Genomic DNA, 17,261 nt, shown 5'->3' on the forward strand with positions numbered 1-17,261 from the left:
CTGGGAAGAGGAGGATTTCCCCTGTGGGAACACTTTGATTTGATAACTCCTAATGAGGTAAATCTAACTCTATTTCAGACACATTAGGTTTGCTTATCAAGAACTGTATTTTTCACAGTTTCTTATTTTATTCAAAGGTGAGGTGTTTATTGTGCTCCAAGGAGTTGGGGTACAATAACAACACCTCATCCATGCTGAGGCATTACCATGCCTTGCATGAGAATAAGGAGGAAACTGGAGCTTCACCCAGCCAAGGTAAGTCATTACAATATTACAAATGCACCATCACAATTTTTCCCTGTTCACTTTTGTTTATTGTGCAAATAAAGACAGGTAGCAGACACTGTATTTATTCTCTTTTAACCAGCCACCAGAAAACAAGAGCTGGATGAAGCCCTGGTCTCCATGATAGTGAAGGACACACAGCCCTTCAGTATTGTGGATGATGTTGGATTCAGGGCATTTGTGTCCAAACTGGATCCTAATTATGTTCTTCCTACAAGGCAGGTATGTATGGGTGCATGCATGAAACAAATGAGTACTTTATTGTGTCTCACAGTTCAGCACTATGTATTTTTTCCTTTAGGCTCTGAAGGCCATGGTGGAGGCCAAGTATGAGTCAGCTAAGGAGAAGGCTAAGGCTAAAGTGGAAAAGGTGGCTGCTGTTAGCCTTACTTCTGACATGTGGACATCCATCAATATGGATGCCCACCTGGCTGTAACATGCCATTTTGTGGGTGAGAAAACACACTCAGTTCAGTGCTGTTAGGAGTGCAGGCATTCCCCCAATCACACACTGCTGAAAATATAGCTCGTGTGAAAGCCTCCCTGATGGAGGAATGGGGAATCGCTAATAAGGTGACATGTATGGTCACTGATGGTGCTCCCAATATGGTTGCCTGTGTGAGAGAGCTGAAGCTTCGGCACCATATTAGCATTGCACACACACTGAATCTGATCGTGAAGAAGGCACTTGACCAGCAGCCTGTGCTCTCTGGCATCCGGGCCAAAGCACGGAAGCTGGTTGGCTTCTTTAGAAGCAGCACCACTGCTAAGGTATGCTCTTTCCCTTTATTCCAATTTCTAATAACGCTAATAGTTTGTCTGTGTTCCTACTGCAGTGATTTAATGGCCTACTCATCTGTATCTTTAAAGGAGAAGCTTACACAAGTGCAACTTTATCTGGGGATGGCAAACATGAAGCTCATGCAAGAAGTGGAGACCAGATGGAGCAGCACATATTTGATGCTGCAACGTTTGGTGGAGCAAAGGGAGCCAGTAGGAGCAGCGTTAGCTGGGTTACAACATGACATCCCCTTCCTAACATCAGAAGAGTTCAACATTGTTGGAGGGAGCCTTTCTTTGCTGTCTCCCTTCTATGATGCCACTGTAGAGCTGTCGGCAGAGGAAAATGTGTCTGCCTCCAAAGTTGTCCCCCTCGTGAAGATGCTGGATCACACCCTTCCGGAGGAAATAACAAAGCCGGCACCTGCAGCAGCGTTGGAAATGGGAGACCAGCTCATCAGGCAACTCCGGGAGAAGCTGTACACTTTGCAGTCGATGAGCATCGTGTCTCTTGCTACCCTCCTGGACCCCCGATTTAAAGCAATAGGATTTTTCAGCCAAACAAAAGCCACCGAAGCAATCAAACGACTGACCTCCGAGTGTGCCACCATTATACGGTCAACACAAAGCAGAGAGGAAATCCCCCAGGCTTCCACCTCTCATGATGTCACAGGAGGTAATCTATTATTTTACATTTTGAGATCAATTATTCCTATGAGAACACTTAGTAACATGATCTGTGGTTTCCTCTTAGGTAGCAAACTGTGGCATCGTTTCGACACCAGCATCATGGAGGCACGGAAGACTCAAAATGTGACAGCAGATGCCCTGTGGAGGTCCAGCGCTACCTTTCAGAGCCAAATATAAGCAGGCTGGAAAACCCTCTGGAGTACTGGGAGAGGCAAAAATTACTGTATCCAAATTTATATATACTTGCTCTTGCGTTTTTGTGCACGCCAGCATCTTCTGTACCCTGTGAAAGGGTGTTTTCAAAGGCCGGAGAGGTTGTGTCAAAAAAAAGGAATCGTTTAAAACCAAAAACGGTTGAGAAACTGTTATTTCTGAATAAAAATGAATAAAATGTCCCCTGTCCTGTACATCATTGTCCAAGTTACACAAGCATATTCAGTCCCCTCTTCCTAGTTCCACAAGCACTTCCACTGTCCTCTGCCTGCTTAAGCCCATGCCATTTTCCTAAAGTGACAGAAAAACATTATTACACAACCTGCCATATCATATGATATGACCATTTTGGGAAAATTTACACACACAGAATACATTCAAAAAATATTTTATTATGCACATATGTGATAATTTATGTACAGAAATTATTTGGTTATACATTTTTGTAATTCATAGTCATTCCCAACAGCCATAACAGACACAAAAATTCAATGCATCACATTATGTGGTTCAGATACAGCTGCCTGTGATTATACACTTGGCCAGTAGGTGGTTTCGTGTTCACATGAAGCTTCGAGAAATGAACCCTTTCTAGAACCAATTGGCTGAAGTGGTTCGATGCCTCATGAGGCTTCATCTCACCATCACTAGGTTACTCCTTGTGACAGACATCTTGGCATCACCGTGGGTTCTTCCAGCACAAACGAACAACAACCAGCCAAAGTACAGTTTCTGACGTGTTTATTCAAACACCAATAATATATCAAGGACTGTGTGCTCTCCTGACAAGCATCTGAGCACACGTCACCCATTTGGTCTGCAGCCAGCCCAGCCCAGCCCAGCCCAGCCCAGCCCAGCCTCTGGAGGAGTGCGAGCCCTCTGGTGTCCTGCTACTTGTTTTTTAAGGAGGAAGAGAGGGACAATCAGGGATTTGATTCAGCTGGGGCTAATTAAACCTCTTCCAGGCACTGTTCCCTGAACCACTCCCCCAATCAGTCCCTCCTGCAGCCAAACCACACCCCACCACCACACTCCTTTATGTGGAGTCTCCACTGTATATTTGATAATGACGTCAGTTAATAAAGATGTGGTGCATTTATATTCGGGACAGGATGTTAGGAATCCTCAGGCCTTTCTGCTTTTTTAAATGACTGCAGGCTCTTCCAGTGTTGCTGATTATTTTGTATGATAGCACTGTATTGTAGAAGAATGGGGAGAAAGTTCACAAAGATATGTAAGTCAACATAAAGTAAATCAGTATTGACTTTATTAAGAAAAGGGGGGTTTTAGATTTACTTTTTTACAGCTGTTGTTATTTCTGTTTCAACGATGTAACAAAATATTCAGTTTTTGTCTCTAATATCAAAATAAAGGAATCTGTTCTGCTAATAAACAAATACAAAATATCACACTTATTACAAAATGTGGTCTTTGGTTTCTTGTCCTTTGTCCCTATTGTTACTAGCTTGACAATACACATATTGAAAGTAATTGTTGTACAGTGTTTATCCAAATAGTCCTTTGTTACTATATTTTTACCAGAAATGTTGAGCGATGACATGATTTTATATAGAATGAAATTCCCTTAAAGGCAACGGAAAACTGAAAACATCCATAAATTAGCTTTAAATAACCACACTACTATATTTATACATTAATAAAGAAATTCAAATCTTTTTGCACCTTTTTCAACAATGTACTGCATGTCATAAAATTCAGTTGTTTGTTTAGCCACTTTCGTTTCCCATCACAGCAAAACATGTCCACGATTACAAAGAATAGATTGATCCAGTTAATGAAGCTCATTTTTGCACATTTTAAGAAATTGCTTATAATTTGACTGATTTATTATTGTTAAAATATAGATTACTTTATTGTTCATTAGAATTGCATAAAATAGAAATCTGTCTTAAGCAGTGGACAATGCACACTGTAAACAAACAGTTCCCACACACACAACAACAGAAAATATTCAACACAAAACACATACAGGTGAAAAAGTAAAAGCATTTATTGCATTAACTGAAGCAAACCAATAAAACATGATATATTGTTCCATACTTTGCTGCTTGTTGTAGAAAGAGCAGTATGTTCTACTTGTAGGCGCAAGAAACATGGCCACTGGGTGGAGACAGTCAGGCAGAGATATGAGAATATTCACACACACACACACACACACACACACACACACACACACACACACACACACACACACACACACACACACACACACTCACGCACAGAAAGCAGCTAATTACTGAAAAAGCAGCTCCTGCATGACACTCCTGTTCTACTCAGGCTTGTTTTCAGGGACAGTTTGACAGTATGTGATGCAGAATTAATTCAAGACGGGATGGATGCCATGTGAAAGTAAGTGATAAGCTAAGATTCCTGTTTTTATCCAGATACATGATGATTCTGCAGACATGAAAAAACCTTATAACTTAATGTTATAAAATAATTTAATTTAAGACAATTTTTATAAAATGTGTTGTCTGGCTTTGGCTGATTGAAGAGAAGTTAAATATAAATGCAACAACAGATTTAGCTCCATAAAATGAGTGTTGTAGACGACGTGTAATCTTAAAAGTTAACGATTATAATCATTACAGACCTGCTTCAACACAATAGTTATCTCTGCTGAAAGAGTTAACGTCCTAAATATTTACTTAGAGATTAATAAAATTTGTTTTTAACTTCAGTAAAATCATATGTAAATGCTAAATAGCACCATAGATACACTCACAGACCCTGAAAGATATTTTAAAAAGGGATTAAATTGATGCAGTAATACGAATACTTATTGGTATATATATATGAATTGGTAAATACTTATTACAAATACTTATTGGTGTTTATATATACTACTTGGGGTGCAAGACAAATTTCACAAGACTATCCGAACAATAAAGAGTTATTAATTAATCAATCGATCATAACTAAGCAGTAGTTCTTCTCTTTTGGTTGTGAAAAAAAGCTTGATGCAGTAAAAGTACTGTTAGAAACACAAGAAATGAATGAATGAATTAATGTTGAATGCATTCATTTTGGGTGTTGCTGGTGTTCAGGAAAGATAAATTTAAAACCTTTGAATACTTTTCTGTCTTATTAGAATATGAAAAGGTCAAATTGTAACATAATTTAGTCTGAAGAAACAATTCCCTCACTAAGCATGTTCAGTTTGCGTCACTCTTGCACACAGAAATTATTTCTCCCACTTAGTCTCTCAGCTCTTTGTGCTTATATGCAAAGTGGATGTCTGCATTGTTGAACAAGATATTTTGGTTTTCACAGTAATGTGTTGTCTAATCCTCTGTGAAAGGTTCAGTCACTCAACACAGCCAATGAGACCATGGATACTGGTATTTATCTGTTCCTGCCGTAAAGCAATATATTCATTCCTTTTTCTTTTAATGTCAGATTTTATGGCATACTTCCAAAGTTCCTGTAGCACTGTGAGATATCTTTAAATACATCTGAGGGGAATCAGTGCTGTGTAAGTTCAGTCTGCGCGGTGCATTTGCACCCATGCAGGCTCTGCATATGTCCCCATGTGACCTTTCACCCCCTTCGCCTGCTGCAGCGAGATCTAGACATGACTGTGGACCTGTGCATGTGTGTGTGTGTGTGTGTGTGTGTGTGTGTGTGTGCGTGCGTGCGTGTGTAAATATCCATGTGTCAGCAGAAGCAGGGCCGCGGCACGCTCCCATTGAAAAGCCCGGGGGATGGGAGGGGCAGGGGTTGGGCGGATGACGTTTGGCCCGGCAGCTGGGAGCTGCTCCGGGCTTTTGTTCCTCGCTGACCCCGCTGACCCGGCACTCGCCCCAATGTCACACACACACTTTCACACACCTGCACATAGTCAGACACATGGCCGCACTTGTGCGCACACACACACACACACACACACAAGCAAGCTGTGGATAGTTGCTAAAACACACTGCACAAACACACACACACACACACACACACACACACACATACACACACACACACACACACACACACACACACACACACACACACACACACACAGTGCTCAATAGGCCAGGTCCTGTGGGGACGATCTATCATGACTTAATCAGAGAGCTGTGAATTTACGTGTGTGTGTGTGAGAGAGTGTGTGTGTGTATGTGTGTGTCTTACTATAGACTATGTAAAAGTAAGAAAATGACATGTAAACATGGAATTCAAAGTTCCATATTTCCATATATGGAATTCAAAGTTCCATATTTCCATTTCATTCCAAAAGCATGTCAAAGTACTTCCGTAACTAAACAATGCAATCAGAACGTCCTGGGTTTTCATTCCCAGATTTATCCTGACTCTCACTGATGAAAATGTGCCGATGTTCTCTTTCTGGTAAAAAACTAAATCCCATTGTGCTCCAGGAACACTTGTGACATCAGGATAGCGGAGACATTCAGGGGTTAGAACTGAAATATTTGTTCATCTTCTAAACTGGCAGTACAATTCTCAGAGGGAGACACCACAAAGCAGATGGTAGCAAAGCTTTTCTTTTTTCTTTTGTAAACACTTGACTGAAAATATTTCTTCTGATTCACATTTTGCCAGAGGTGGTTTTGTGTAGTGATTTTCCAGCAAACAGCTCAATATAATGTCAAGAATCTATTGAGAGAGTTAGTGCATTTATGCATTTATTATGTCATTTAATAACCCACATTTTTTTTTTCATGTTTCAGACATTTATATAATCAAAATTTCTTTGAGTTACAATTGTTTCTGTGAACTAGTGATCAGCCTGTTTTACATTTTTACTAGTACTTGGGCCACAATAAAAAAAAAATTAGAGAAGGAAGATTTTATTAAATTAATTTTGCATTCTGGGAATAAAGTCAAAATGTTGAAAATAAAATCAATACTTCAAAATAAAAGTTGAACTTTTGAGAATAAATCAGACTACTAGCTTTTGCGAATAAACTGCTACGAACTGGTGAAATTGCGCTTCAGAATTGGTTTTGGTAACGAGGACATTATTTCTCTTTTTGGGCATAAACACAGTGTGGTAACAAGCACTAGGACTTTGAAGGGATTATGCTTAAAATTGCGTATGTTCAGAAGGGTAAACCACAAAACCCTGGGAAAGGCGGCCACATTTGTGCAAGCTGCAGTCGAATCCTGACTGCAAAACAGAGAGGATATGTTGGGACTATTTTATGCTCCTCGTGTCAGTAAGAAATCACGCTGGGGGTCCTCCCAAATGCACAATGGGGAGGATCAAGTTTTCTACTATTCCTTTTTTTTTTTTTTTTTTTTCATTTTTTGTTTTAGGCTTCCATCCAAACAACGTAGAGCCTGGAACCATCAGTACAACCACTGATTGAAATACACCAAAGTGCATTGGGACCCTTGTTGCAGTAAAGTCTTTGTCTCAGACTGAGTTTCACACCTTCAGGATCAAACAACCCGATCCATTGTCTCATTGTGTCTTGTGATACAACATGTCCATTTCTGTATTGCACACAGTTCAGACCAAGTTTGTCATTTCTCCTTCTGAACAAAGTGCAAGTTGCAGCACAATCTCTTCGAAGTCCTAATGTTTATTACACCACTGTTTATGTGTTTAATGTCTCTCTGAAATACATTATAATCAGACATTTTGTGAAAGTATATGCAGCAAAGTTTTAGTTTGATTTATTCTCAAAACGTCAGACTTCAATCTTAAATTATCGACTTCATTCTCGAAAAAAAATGTAAAAGTAAAAACATATATGTTCCTTCTCTTATTTTCTCCCATTAATGTGGCAGCACAACGTTATCTTAACTTTTCTCTTCCAAAACTACAACTCCAAAGATTTGCAGCAGGTTTCCATGGAGGTTTTATTAGCCTGAGATATGTGGTAAATCTCAGCAATGTGTCTTTACTTTGTGTGGCTGCTGAATCACTCCATCTCCATTACACCAAACACAAGCCTGCAGGAAACAGCAGGTGGTGTGTGCATGTGTGTGTATACGTGTGTGTGTGTGTGTGTGTGTGTGTGTGTGTGTGTGTGTGTGTGTGTGTGTGTGTGTGTGTGTATGTGTGTGTGTGTGTGTGTGTGTGTGTGTGTGTGTCTATGTATGTGTGCGCTTACATGTTTCCATGCTGCCTCCTTAAATGACCCAGAGGCCACTGGCCCTAAGGCCAACCTTTTGTGCCTTCAAAGTCTTCTGTGACCCCGTCCCTTCCCCCGCCACACACACACACACACACCCACACACACACACACACACACTTTACAGGCATAACAGACCCTACACATGCCCCTACCTTTGGAGAGGGAGGCCAAACAAACCAGACGAGACCACATTGTGTGTGTGTGTGTGTGTGTGTGTGTGTGTGTGTGTGTGTGTGTGTGTGTGTGTGTGATTGATAGCAGCTGGACTACCTCTTCCTCTCCCTGTTTCCACCCCTCAGGCCTTGTTAAGGGGGCTGGAGTAATCCTTGCTACCCGGATCAGTGTTTATCCATTGGGCTGATTGAAGGTCTGCTGCAGCCCCTTCTCCTGCTGTTTCTTTACTAACACATTCATCCTTCCCTCTGCCTGGATTATCTTTCCTCCCACTCTCTCTCCTCTGTCCTTTTTGATTTTTTTTTCCTCGTCACTCAGTTGATTGATTTTACTCATGTTAAAAAAAAAAAAATACTCTGCAGAGAATTGCTGTGAAATGTGTGTTTTTTGGACAGATTCCTTTGACCTATGGTGTCCGACAACCCTGCTCATGATGACAATGGTGCTCACTGAGCTCTGAGAAACACTGATAATCACTGAGACACACAAATATACAGGTATTGAAAAAGCTATTTATAAATATAAAATGTTAAGGAGGGAAATTAGAAACCAAAAACATCAGATTTGGTAGTTCCTCATTTACAGTATGAACTCAGAGAAAAGGTCTATTTTATAAAGTTTTTTATCTTGTATTTTATTGTATTTGGCAGCTATGACACTTTAAGTCCCTCCAAGGATTACTAAAGTAATCTATCCATTTATCCATCCATCTAGATAAAGATCTCTTTTCTAAGAAAGAAATAAGAAATAAAACAGATAAGACACAGTACACACACAAGCATATTCCGTGTGAACAGCATCAGCGACAATACGTTATACATTGATAGTTTCATTAAAAATAGTAGATCATGTTTTTTGAAATCCAAGACACACTGCAAAATACTGAAAGGCAGTCATCTCAGGTTCATCATTTATTTATGGGGTATATGCAATGCAATGATGTCAAGCAGTTTTGAATTTGTTAAAGTATGTTGACTGGATTAGGTGAGGACATTTAGAAACAAAAATAGTGTGTAGTTGTGTAGTAAACTGCAGAATGTGAAATTTGTCAATTTAATGTAATGCAGGGCTGAGAGTACTTTGATATTCATTCATTTGGTTTTTGTTGTAATGTATGCAGGTATAAAAATCTGTTTATGTGGTACTGTTATGCCGTTTTATGTAGTTTTGATGAGACTAGAGGTGGTGTGTTGTGTGTGTGGAGTTTAAATATTCTCCTCTCTGTGCATTTGTTTTCCCCCACTCTAAGGACATTACCTGAATATGAGGCTCAAAATTCATTTATTTACCTGTTAGTAAGTTAGGCTGTATATTGTTGTACAAATCACATACAAAGGTTTTTCCGAACACAGGGCAAACTTACGATGGACATTTCACTTTTTAGACCAAAATCACATCTGCGCTTAAAATAACATCAAAGTGGGATTTTGTCCCATATGTCAGCCAACACAGCCACACAAGGGGCCAAATAGAAAAGAGAAGGTCCCTGCAAAACTCCTTAATTTGATGAAGGTATAAACAAAAGTGAGATAATTGTGGATTATCTGGGTTGCACACACAATTTAACCAACGCTTATTAAAATACATGGATCCATTTAAGAAAATGTTTTAAGAACAGATGTATAAAAAAAACAAACCAAGTTAAACCGGCTCAAACATGCAATAACAGGCTTTACTTTCATGGCTGTGATCATTCTGTCAGATTAGGTGGCACTTCCATATGCTTCATCTTTTGTTTGAGGCAGAAATGTTGCTCAGGTCAAACAAAACTGCTCCGATTTATCTTGTGTAAACAGCGGCCACACCGTGCAGCTCTGTGCCGCGCCGCGCTGCGATCCGCAGGCTTGGTAAGGTGCAGGCAGGCGGCCCGGGAGCAGGACACCTGTTCAATCTGCAACTACAGGCAGATGGTCCACATGGCTCCTGCTCCCCAAGGGGAAAACCTGTCAGCTGAGCCCCAATTACGGAGTCACTGCAAGTCAGAGCAGGGTGGGGGTGGATGATAAAGGCTAGAGATAGAAGAAGAACAGCAGTATGAAGATAAAAATGACTGATAAACAAACAAATTATAGTGAAATTGTAGCTATAGGTGAAATTTATTAAGTAAATATCACTTATTTACTTACATTTTTCATTGATATTATTCAATCCATTTTTTTCTTTTCTGTGAACATTAAATGCTTCCTTTGTAAAAGATGTGATATCAATGAAGTTGGCAAAATCTAATGAACTTTGATAACTTACAAATGCAAAAACTAAACTTCATTATGTAAATGTTGCTAAGTAATGTAACAATGTCTTCATATGATTAAAAAAAAAAGGACATCTAAATTTATATATATTTACAAAATACAATCAAGTTGGATAGTGAAAACATCAGAAATCTTTTTTGTCTACTTTTGTCAGGTTAATAAAGGTTCAGCAATGTTAACCCCCCAAAATATCATAGATTCTTGTTTTTATTGAAATTTGCAAAATGTCCCAATATCAGAAATGAAGTTTGCACAGCTAGTTCTTGTTGGATCAGGTTTATTCATACAGGACTTTGTGTATATAAAATGTAATTATCACCAATAATAAATAGCATTATGTCTGATGAGGTATTTATTTTATGTTTGCAGTAATTGTAATTGTGCCTGGCTATATGCACTAAATATTCAGTGTTGTTATTTAGGTGAAATACTATATGCCTTTTGATGCAAGCCAAATTTCAGACTAGGTAACCTGGCAGTAAAGTGAAATCAAATCAGTGAAAACAAATGATTACTCCCTTACAATTATTGGTTGAATGGTAGCTTACTTTCACGACCAGCCGGTCTGCTTGGGCTTTGGGACATTTTGAAAGATGAAGTCAGATGTACTTTTAATCAGTTAAGGGCACAAGTCTTTGTTTGGCAAGGGGAAATGTACTCTTTGCAATGTGGCAAGGTTTACCTGTTGTTTACTTGTATCACTGGTCGTTGCTATATGTTGTTGCTTTTGTCATTTTCTCTCCGATTTTAAAAATTTAAGTTTTGTTTTTTTGACTCCCTCACAAAAATCAGTTATTAGTGTTGGATTTAACTTTCAAAAAGGGAAACGTGTTTGGATCCAATTTATAGACTTCAGTTTGAGTGATAACAACCATCTATTATGTTGAAGGTGTGTTTGATAAACTGACAGGTTTGGGTACGTGATGTGGTTTGCCAAGTATATATTGTGTTCCAGAGAAGGTATATTTGCATATATGAACCAGAACCAGATATACAACACTTTGAATGGTACAGTGATACAATGGCTGAAGACTAAACTACCAAACTCTGCATAGTCCACTGATTTGCATAGCCTGGGTTTCAGTCAGCAAGTTTAGGCATGCTGGGTTAACAGCATTTTTTTGTCTTTATAATTATCAGTGTAAACATCAGGTGCAATAACGCCCATGTTTCCTATCTGTTACTTTGGAGGTTGTGTTTTGTCTGCATTTTGCTTGTTTGTCTGAAGAATTGCCGAGAAACTGCTGGCCTGATTTTCATGAAAGTTTGTGGAAGGATGAACCATAGGCAGAAGATCTACTAATTATTTTACACTTTCATTAACATTGAGAAATAGCTTTTGGCCCACTAAATCTATATTGTGTGTCACCTCCTAACCAATTTTATACTTATGTGCTATTTCAGGATAGCATTTTTGGTTTTGGAGGCTTTTTGGAGCCAACCTGTAGCGGTACTCGGTGGTACTGCAGGTTAAGGCACTTCCGCATAGACCTCATTTTCCAGACCCGGAAGCTACATCCACTTTTATATAAAGTCAATGTGTGGCACTACATAAATACAATTGAAACATAGGTTAGACAAGAAATTCACTAACCGCATATTACTATCCATCTTCATTGGTACCAGTAATCCTCTAGGACAGAAGTCTTCAACAGGGGGTCCGCGGAAGTACTGCAGGGGGTCGTCAAAGTTTTGGTTGATTAGACAATTTTTCATATTTTTTTACCCCAATTTTTTTTTCCACAAATTTAAATGTCTTTAATACACATGAACATGAATCTAATATATTGTAGCGAATGGATAAATGGAGGCAGAAGATGTTATCTTTCAGTCACACATTCAGCGACACACAGGAGCTCTCTCAAGCTAGACAGCGGTTCACTCACAGCGCGAGACTAGCTTGGACCTGTCCCGCCAAGCCTCCTGCATTCCTCCAGTTTAATATAAAACACCATTTTATACAATATATATAGTAGGGGTCCCTGCTCCATCTCTCTTTCAGTTTGGGGGTCCTTGGCCTGAAAAACGTTGAAGACCCCTGCTCTAGGATACACACTGCTCAAACTTAATGCAGAAAGCAGTTGAATTAGGTAAATTGGTGACTAACATTGGTGTTATGTTTCCTCCAAACAGGAGATGGACCTGAAGAAAATGGCACTAGTGTGAGGATTAATGCAATTACTAAGAACAGATCAGAGGCCAAAACTAGTCTTTTCTCTGTTCCTTGGTCTTCCAAACTGAGACTGGCAGATAAAAACAAAAGGCAAATGAGGGACCTCTGCCTAATGAAGTATCTTTATACTGGGTGTGATGACTAATGGGAAGCAGGTGTGCAGACAGGCAGCTGCAGGTGATAGGCTGGGGCAGGACAGACGCCTCTCCCAGGCTCTACCATGTTCAAAAACATGGCTTTAGATTAAGGGTGACATTTGAAGATGCTCCATTCAAATGTTTCTGTAGTCTATGCGGTTTGAATGGCACCTCCCACAAATAACCTTTCAATAAGACTGCATGGGCCCAACTGAAATGTCCACATTGTCTGCTAGCAATGTTTATTTAAAACAGGAAACATGACACACGTCACTCTCCATGAGATAAGAAGAGGTTAGCAAAGAGATATTAAATGTCAAAGGTCAAACTGTCCTTTGAAAGGTTGAATTAAGACATTATTGAACTCTTAAACATTCAAACAGCCATCATTAAGTCAAACTTTGAACTTGTCTTACACTTTGTTATGACCAGATACCAAATAAGATGGTGAACTTGCTAAACAACATTTAGCTGACATCAGCATTTAGCTCAAAGACATTTTTATCTACTCCCCTGAAATGGTAGATTACAATCCTCCTGTTTAGAACAAAGTGAGGCTCTGTTTTACATAATACTGTTTTATTTGGGTGTTTTCTCTTTCTATACATAATTTCACAAAGGAGTCCGTTTCTTGACAGGATGACAGGTTATTGTTTAGTGTATTCAATCTTGCTCTGTACTCTTTCCTTCTGAAGGGTATATCACATTTTGTTCCATTGACAGTATTGGGGGATACATATAAAGCCTCCTTTCTCTTTTCTGAAGTTGAAATGGCTCTTTAACTGGAACTGTTGAAGTCCAACCCGACAGACAGCCTTTCTTTCAGCCTGACCTCCTTTAAACCAAAACTATCACCCTGCCGCAGAATGTCGGGCCTTTGAAAAGGCATCGCCATTTTTTTAAGGCCTTTGTCCAAACCATAATGTCTTACTCTTGCTATTTTTTGTTTCTTCTTCTGTCATGTCCCACTCTTTTCCTCTTTTTGCCTGGTTAGTTTGAAGTCTTTCTGTCTTCACTGCTTTCTTCCCCACCTGCTAACTTTCCATCAGATATACACATACGCATGCACACTTGGGCTCTCGTGCTCCTGACACCCATTTAGAGAGCACACACTGCTTTTAACATAATTCATCTCATTGTCTGAGTCAAGCCAGTCCCCCTACCCATGAAACAAAGAGGCCGAAGGCAGCAGCCGTCTCCAGTGGGCCAGGTGTTCCGCAGAGCTCATTTCTGGGTCCTGTGTGTGTTTTTTTCACTCGCTCCTTCTCCTCATGTATCTGTATTTCTCTCTGTGTGTGTGTGTGTGTGTGTGTGTGTGTGTGTGTGTGTGTGTGTGTAATGGCCCTAAGCATGGTGTGGCTGTGTGCAGCTGCCTGCCGAGGGCCCTCCTTTGTGTCCCCCTCCCCACCATTGTCAACTCACGCCTTCTCGTCCATTCAAGGCTCGAGCCAGTGGATGGGCTTGAGATGTGTGTGTGTGTGTGTGTGTGTGTGTGTGTGTGTGTGTTTGTGTTTTTGTGTGTGTTTGGCTGGGGGGAGGGGGGGCAGGGGGTGGAGTTATCCTTCCATATCTGAGCAGAAGTGGGTGACTGGCGTGTGGACAGAATAAGCTTCAGGGGAGACAGGGAAGTGAGACGCGTGTTCATGATGTGCATTCGTATTGGTCAGTGGCCAGAGTCGTGTGTGAGGAGGGGATGGTAGATGTCTTACACTCCATCTGTTGTCAGTCACACTGCTCGTCCTGCAGCTTCAGGACTCTGCACTCTGCTTCTCAACCAAAAAGGACAACTTAAAGTTGATCTCTTAGGATTGCTGCATAACTCAACCTGGAAACCGGTCTTGCTGGGAACCACTTTGACTAACTACTTTACTTTCTCCAACTTTCTAGTGGATACTGAGATTTGACTTTTTTTTCCTTTAAAAAGGAATTTTGCATTACTTCTGGGCTTACTTTACCAACACCGTTATCAGGAAATTACCCGCTTTAGACTTTCTGACTTTCAGCGTTGCTGCTTTAATGACCAAAGGTAACGTTTCAGGAGCGAAATTGTAGGAGTTGTTGCCTTGTCCCTTTTGCTGCCTTGCTGTTTCTCTTGAAACTGTGTGGTAAGTAGTTTTCGTTTCTATTTTTGTGTTTGCGGCTTGAGTTAGCACACATTTGGCATGGTAGAGGGTAGAGAACACAGAACACTGTTGTCATGCTGTGCCATTGGTTGCAGTGTTTTGTTGTTCACGTTTTATGCATAATTTCTTATAATGAACCTCCCTGAGCACATTACCAAAACATATATTGTCTGTATATGTTACTCCTGTGCATAATGGTGTAATGCTATATCTTCTAATTTTAAGATATAATTGGGTTGTTTTGCCTTTTTTCAATTATTTTACAGGTAGAAAGTTACACATTCTTTAATACAGAAAGTTGAACATCAGTATATGCCAAGAGGGATTTTCAGAAATGTTTTGTTGACTTTGGCAGGTTTTAATTTAGATATAAAGTAGAGAATGTGTTCACAAGTGAATTGGAGACAGAAGGGCTTTGTGTGGTCGTAAGGCTCCTCATGGGATTTGTTGGGGTTCCCCCAAAACATGAGGGGTGGTTCCATTTTACTTTAGTTGAATTAATCTAAAACAGTTATAGAATATTTTATATAATGATGAGAGTGGAGCCAGTGATGATCAATGATAATGGTCTCACTTCTACATCTCCACATACCTACGACCTTTCTGACCCCTTGGTTAGCAACTTGGAGGCAGCACCAGACGTAACCAACTGAGAGTCTGTACAACTCAGAGGTGAAAGTGAGTGCTAACCACAACCCCCCAAAGGCCACATTGGACAGACAGTGGTGATATGTATCACTGAGAATGAATCAGGACACCACCAGTTGCAGGAGAGCAGTAGGGGAGGGTAGAGGAGGAGGATGCTTTCAGGGAGGTCCCCTGTGGCTTCAGCAGGCATCTGTTGCCCCCACACCCTCTTCCACCCTTGCCCATCCATACACCCCACCCCCACCCTCTGCACCCTCTTTGTCCCCCCACCCAGACGGTCGCCAGCGTGGCAGACTGGCTCACTGCCGGGCTTAGCCGGCAAATGGCAGCCGTGCGCTGGCCCAGAGGGACTGGTCAGGGTCTGACCTCAGGGGAGCTCATCCTTCCATACACCCCCAACGGGGCTAACCCTGGTTCATGACACACACAGAGATGCGCAGTGCAGAGGCAGTGCAGGCAGGCTGGGTCACCGAGGTGGAGGCTGCAGCATCTGCTCACTATGGAAGGACTCACAGCGGCCCTCCTACGAAACACACACACTTATAGACTTTATTGGGTGGACGAATTATTCTTTCCATATAATCTTGTCATATAGACTTGAATTTAAAATGCTGGCAGGTGAATAATTTATATTCTTAATAGGTAGTTTATCAATTGAAGAACTTATTATTTCAACCAAAGGAACTGATTGGAGCTTTATTAAGCTTTTACATTGTTGTATGCAGGTATTTATTTTTCTCAGCTTATTAGACGAATCAAAATGCTCACAAATCAGAATTCATTTGCAAATGAATGGGGAAAGATTCCAAATATTTTGTCTGACAAAAATGTCGTGAAATGTCACTTAGTCTTACGGGCAAAAAAACAAACTGAAAAAGTGCCGGTGCATCTCAGCTGTATATAACAAATAACAACATCCATGATGTAATTTAATTGTAATGTGGCAGATTTGTAGTTTAGATGTACAGAGAATAGCATAAACCAGTAACAGGGGGCATGTCAGCTCTGACGTTAGTGCACAGGGGAATGCTCTCGTATTCTTAAAATACCTGAAAAGTAACTGAACTCTTCCTGTGCAGCCCTGCAATGCTGCATGTACAATCATTTGAAGGCCGGAAGTCGTCTGCGCAGTACGTTTTACTCCATTTTACTTTTATAAAGTCTCTTTTGTATCAAGCATGATTCATTTCATAGAACCTGATCTAAACATTAATGTTTGTATAGTACATTGCACTGATCTTTCACTGAGATTTCAGTAGCAGGAGATGGTTATAAAGGATTTTATAAGGATTTTACCAGCACCATCATCATCATCATCATCATCAGTTTAACACAATAGAGGCATATATTTCACAATTATTTTTTTCTTTTTGCGGTTGATGATTTTATTTTGTAATATGGTGTAGCTCCAACAGCAATATGAACTCAATATTCAGAGTATAATTTACTGCCAAATGACCCATGAAACACAAACTATACGACTTCACTGTCGATGAGTGGTAATGAATAAAAAAGCATTAAAAAACAGTTAAAAGTAGTTGGTTCATATTACAATGATTTCAGTTCTTTTCTGAATTCTGAATACTAGACAAATATGTTTTTTTTATTACCTTGTTTAAAATACATATTTTTCTTAAGCTCACAGGTCACAGTAAAAGCAAGACTAT

At 40.1% G+C, this 17,261-nt stretch overlaps 1 protein-coding gene across 1 annotated transcript; it reads left to right on the forward strand.

Annotated features, from left to right (window-relative positions):
• Positions 1-166: 166 nt before the first annotated feature.
• On the forward strand, positions 167-2,254 carry LOC138200773 (E3 SUMO-protein ligase ZBED1-like). Its single transcript, XM_069153657.1, has 5 exons — positions 167-255; positions 368-507; positions 587-1,056; positions 1,156-1,741; positions 1,820-2,254. Exons 3-5 carry the CDS (start codon positions 832-834, stop codon positions 1,930-1,932), a joined length of 924 nt encoding a protein of 307 aa, XP_069009758.1. The 5' UTR covers positions 167-255; positions 368-507; positions 587-831; the 3' UTR covers positions 1,933-2,254.
• The last annotated feature ends 15,007 nt before the right edge of the window (positions 2,255-17,261 follow it).

The sequence above is a fragment of the Embiotoca jacksoni genome, unplaced genomic scaffold (assembly GCF_022577435.1).
Source record: "Embiotoca jacksoni isolate LCO1_2020_lvr unplaced genomic scaffold, fEmbJac1.0.p SCAF_2, whole genome shotgun sequence".
Classification (NCBI taxonomy): Eukaryota; Metazoa; Chordata; class Actinopteri; family Embiotocidae; genus Embiotoca; species Embiotoca jacksoni.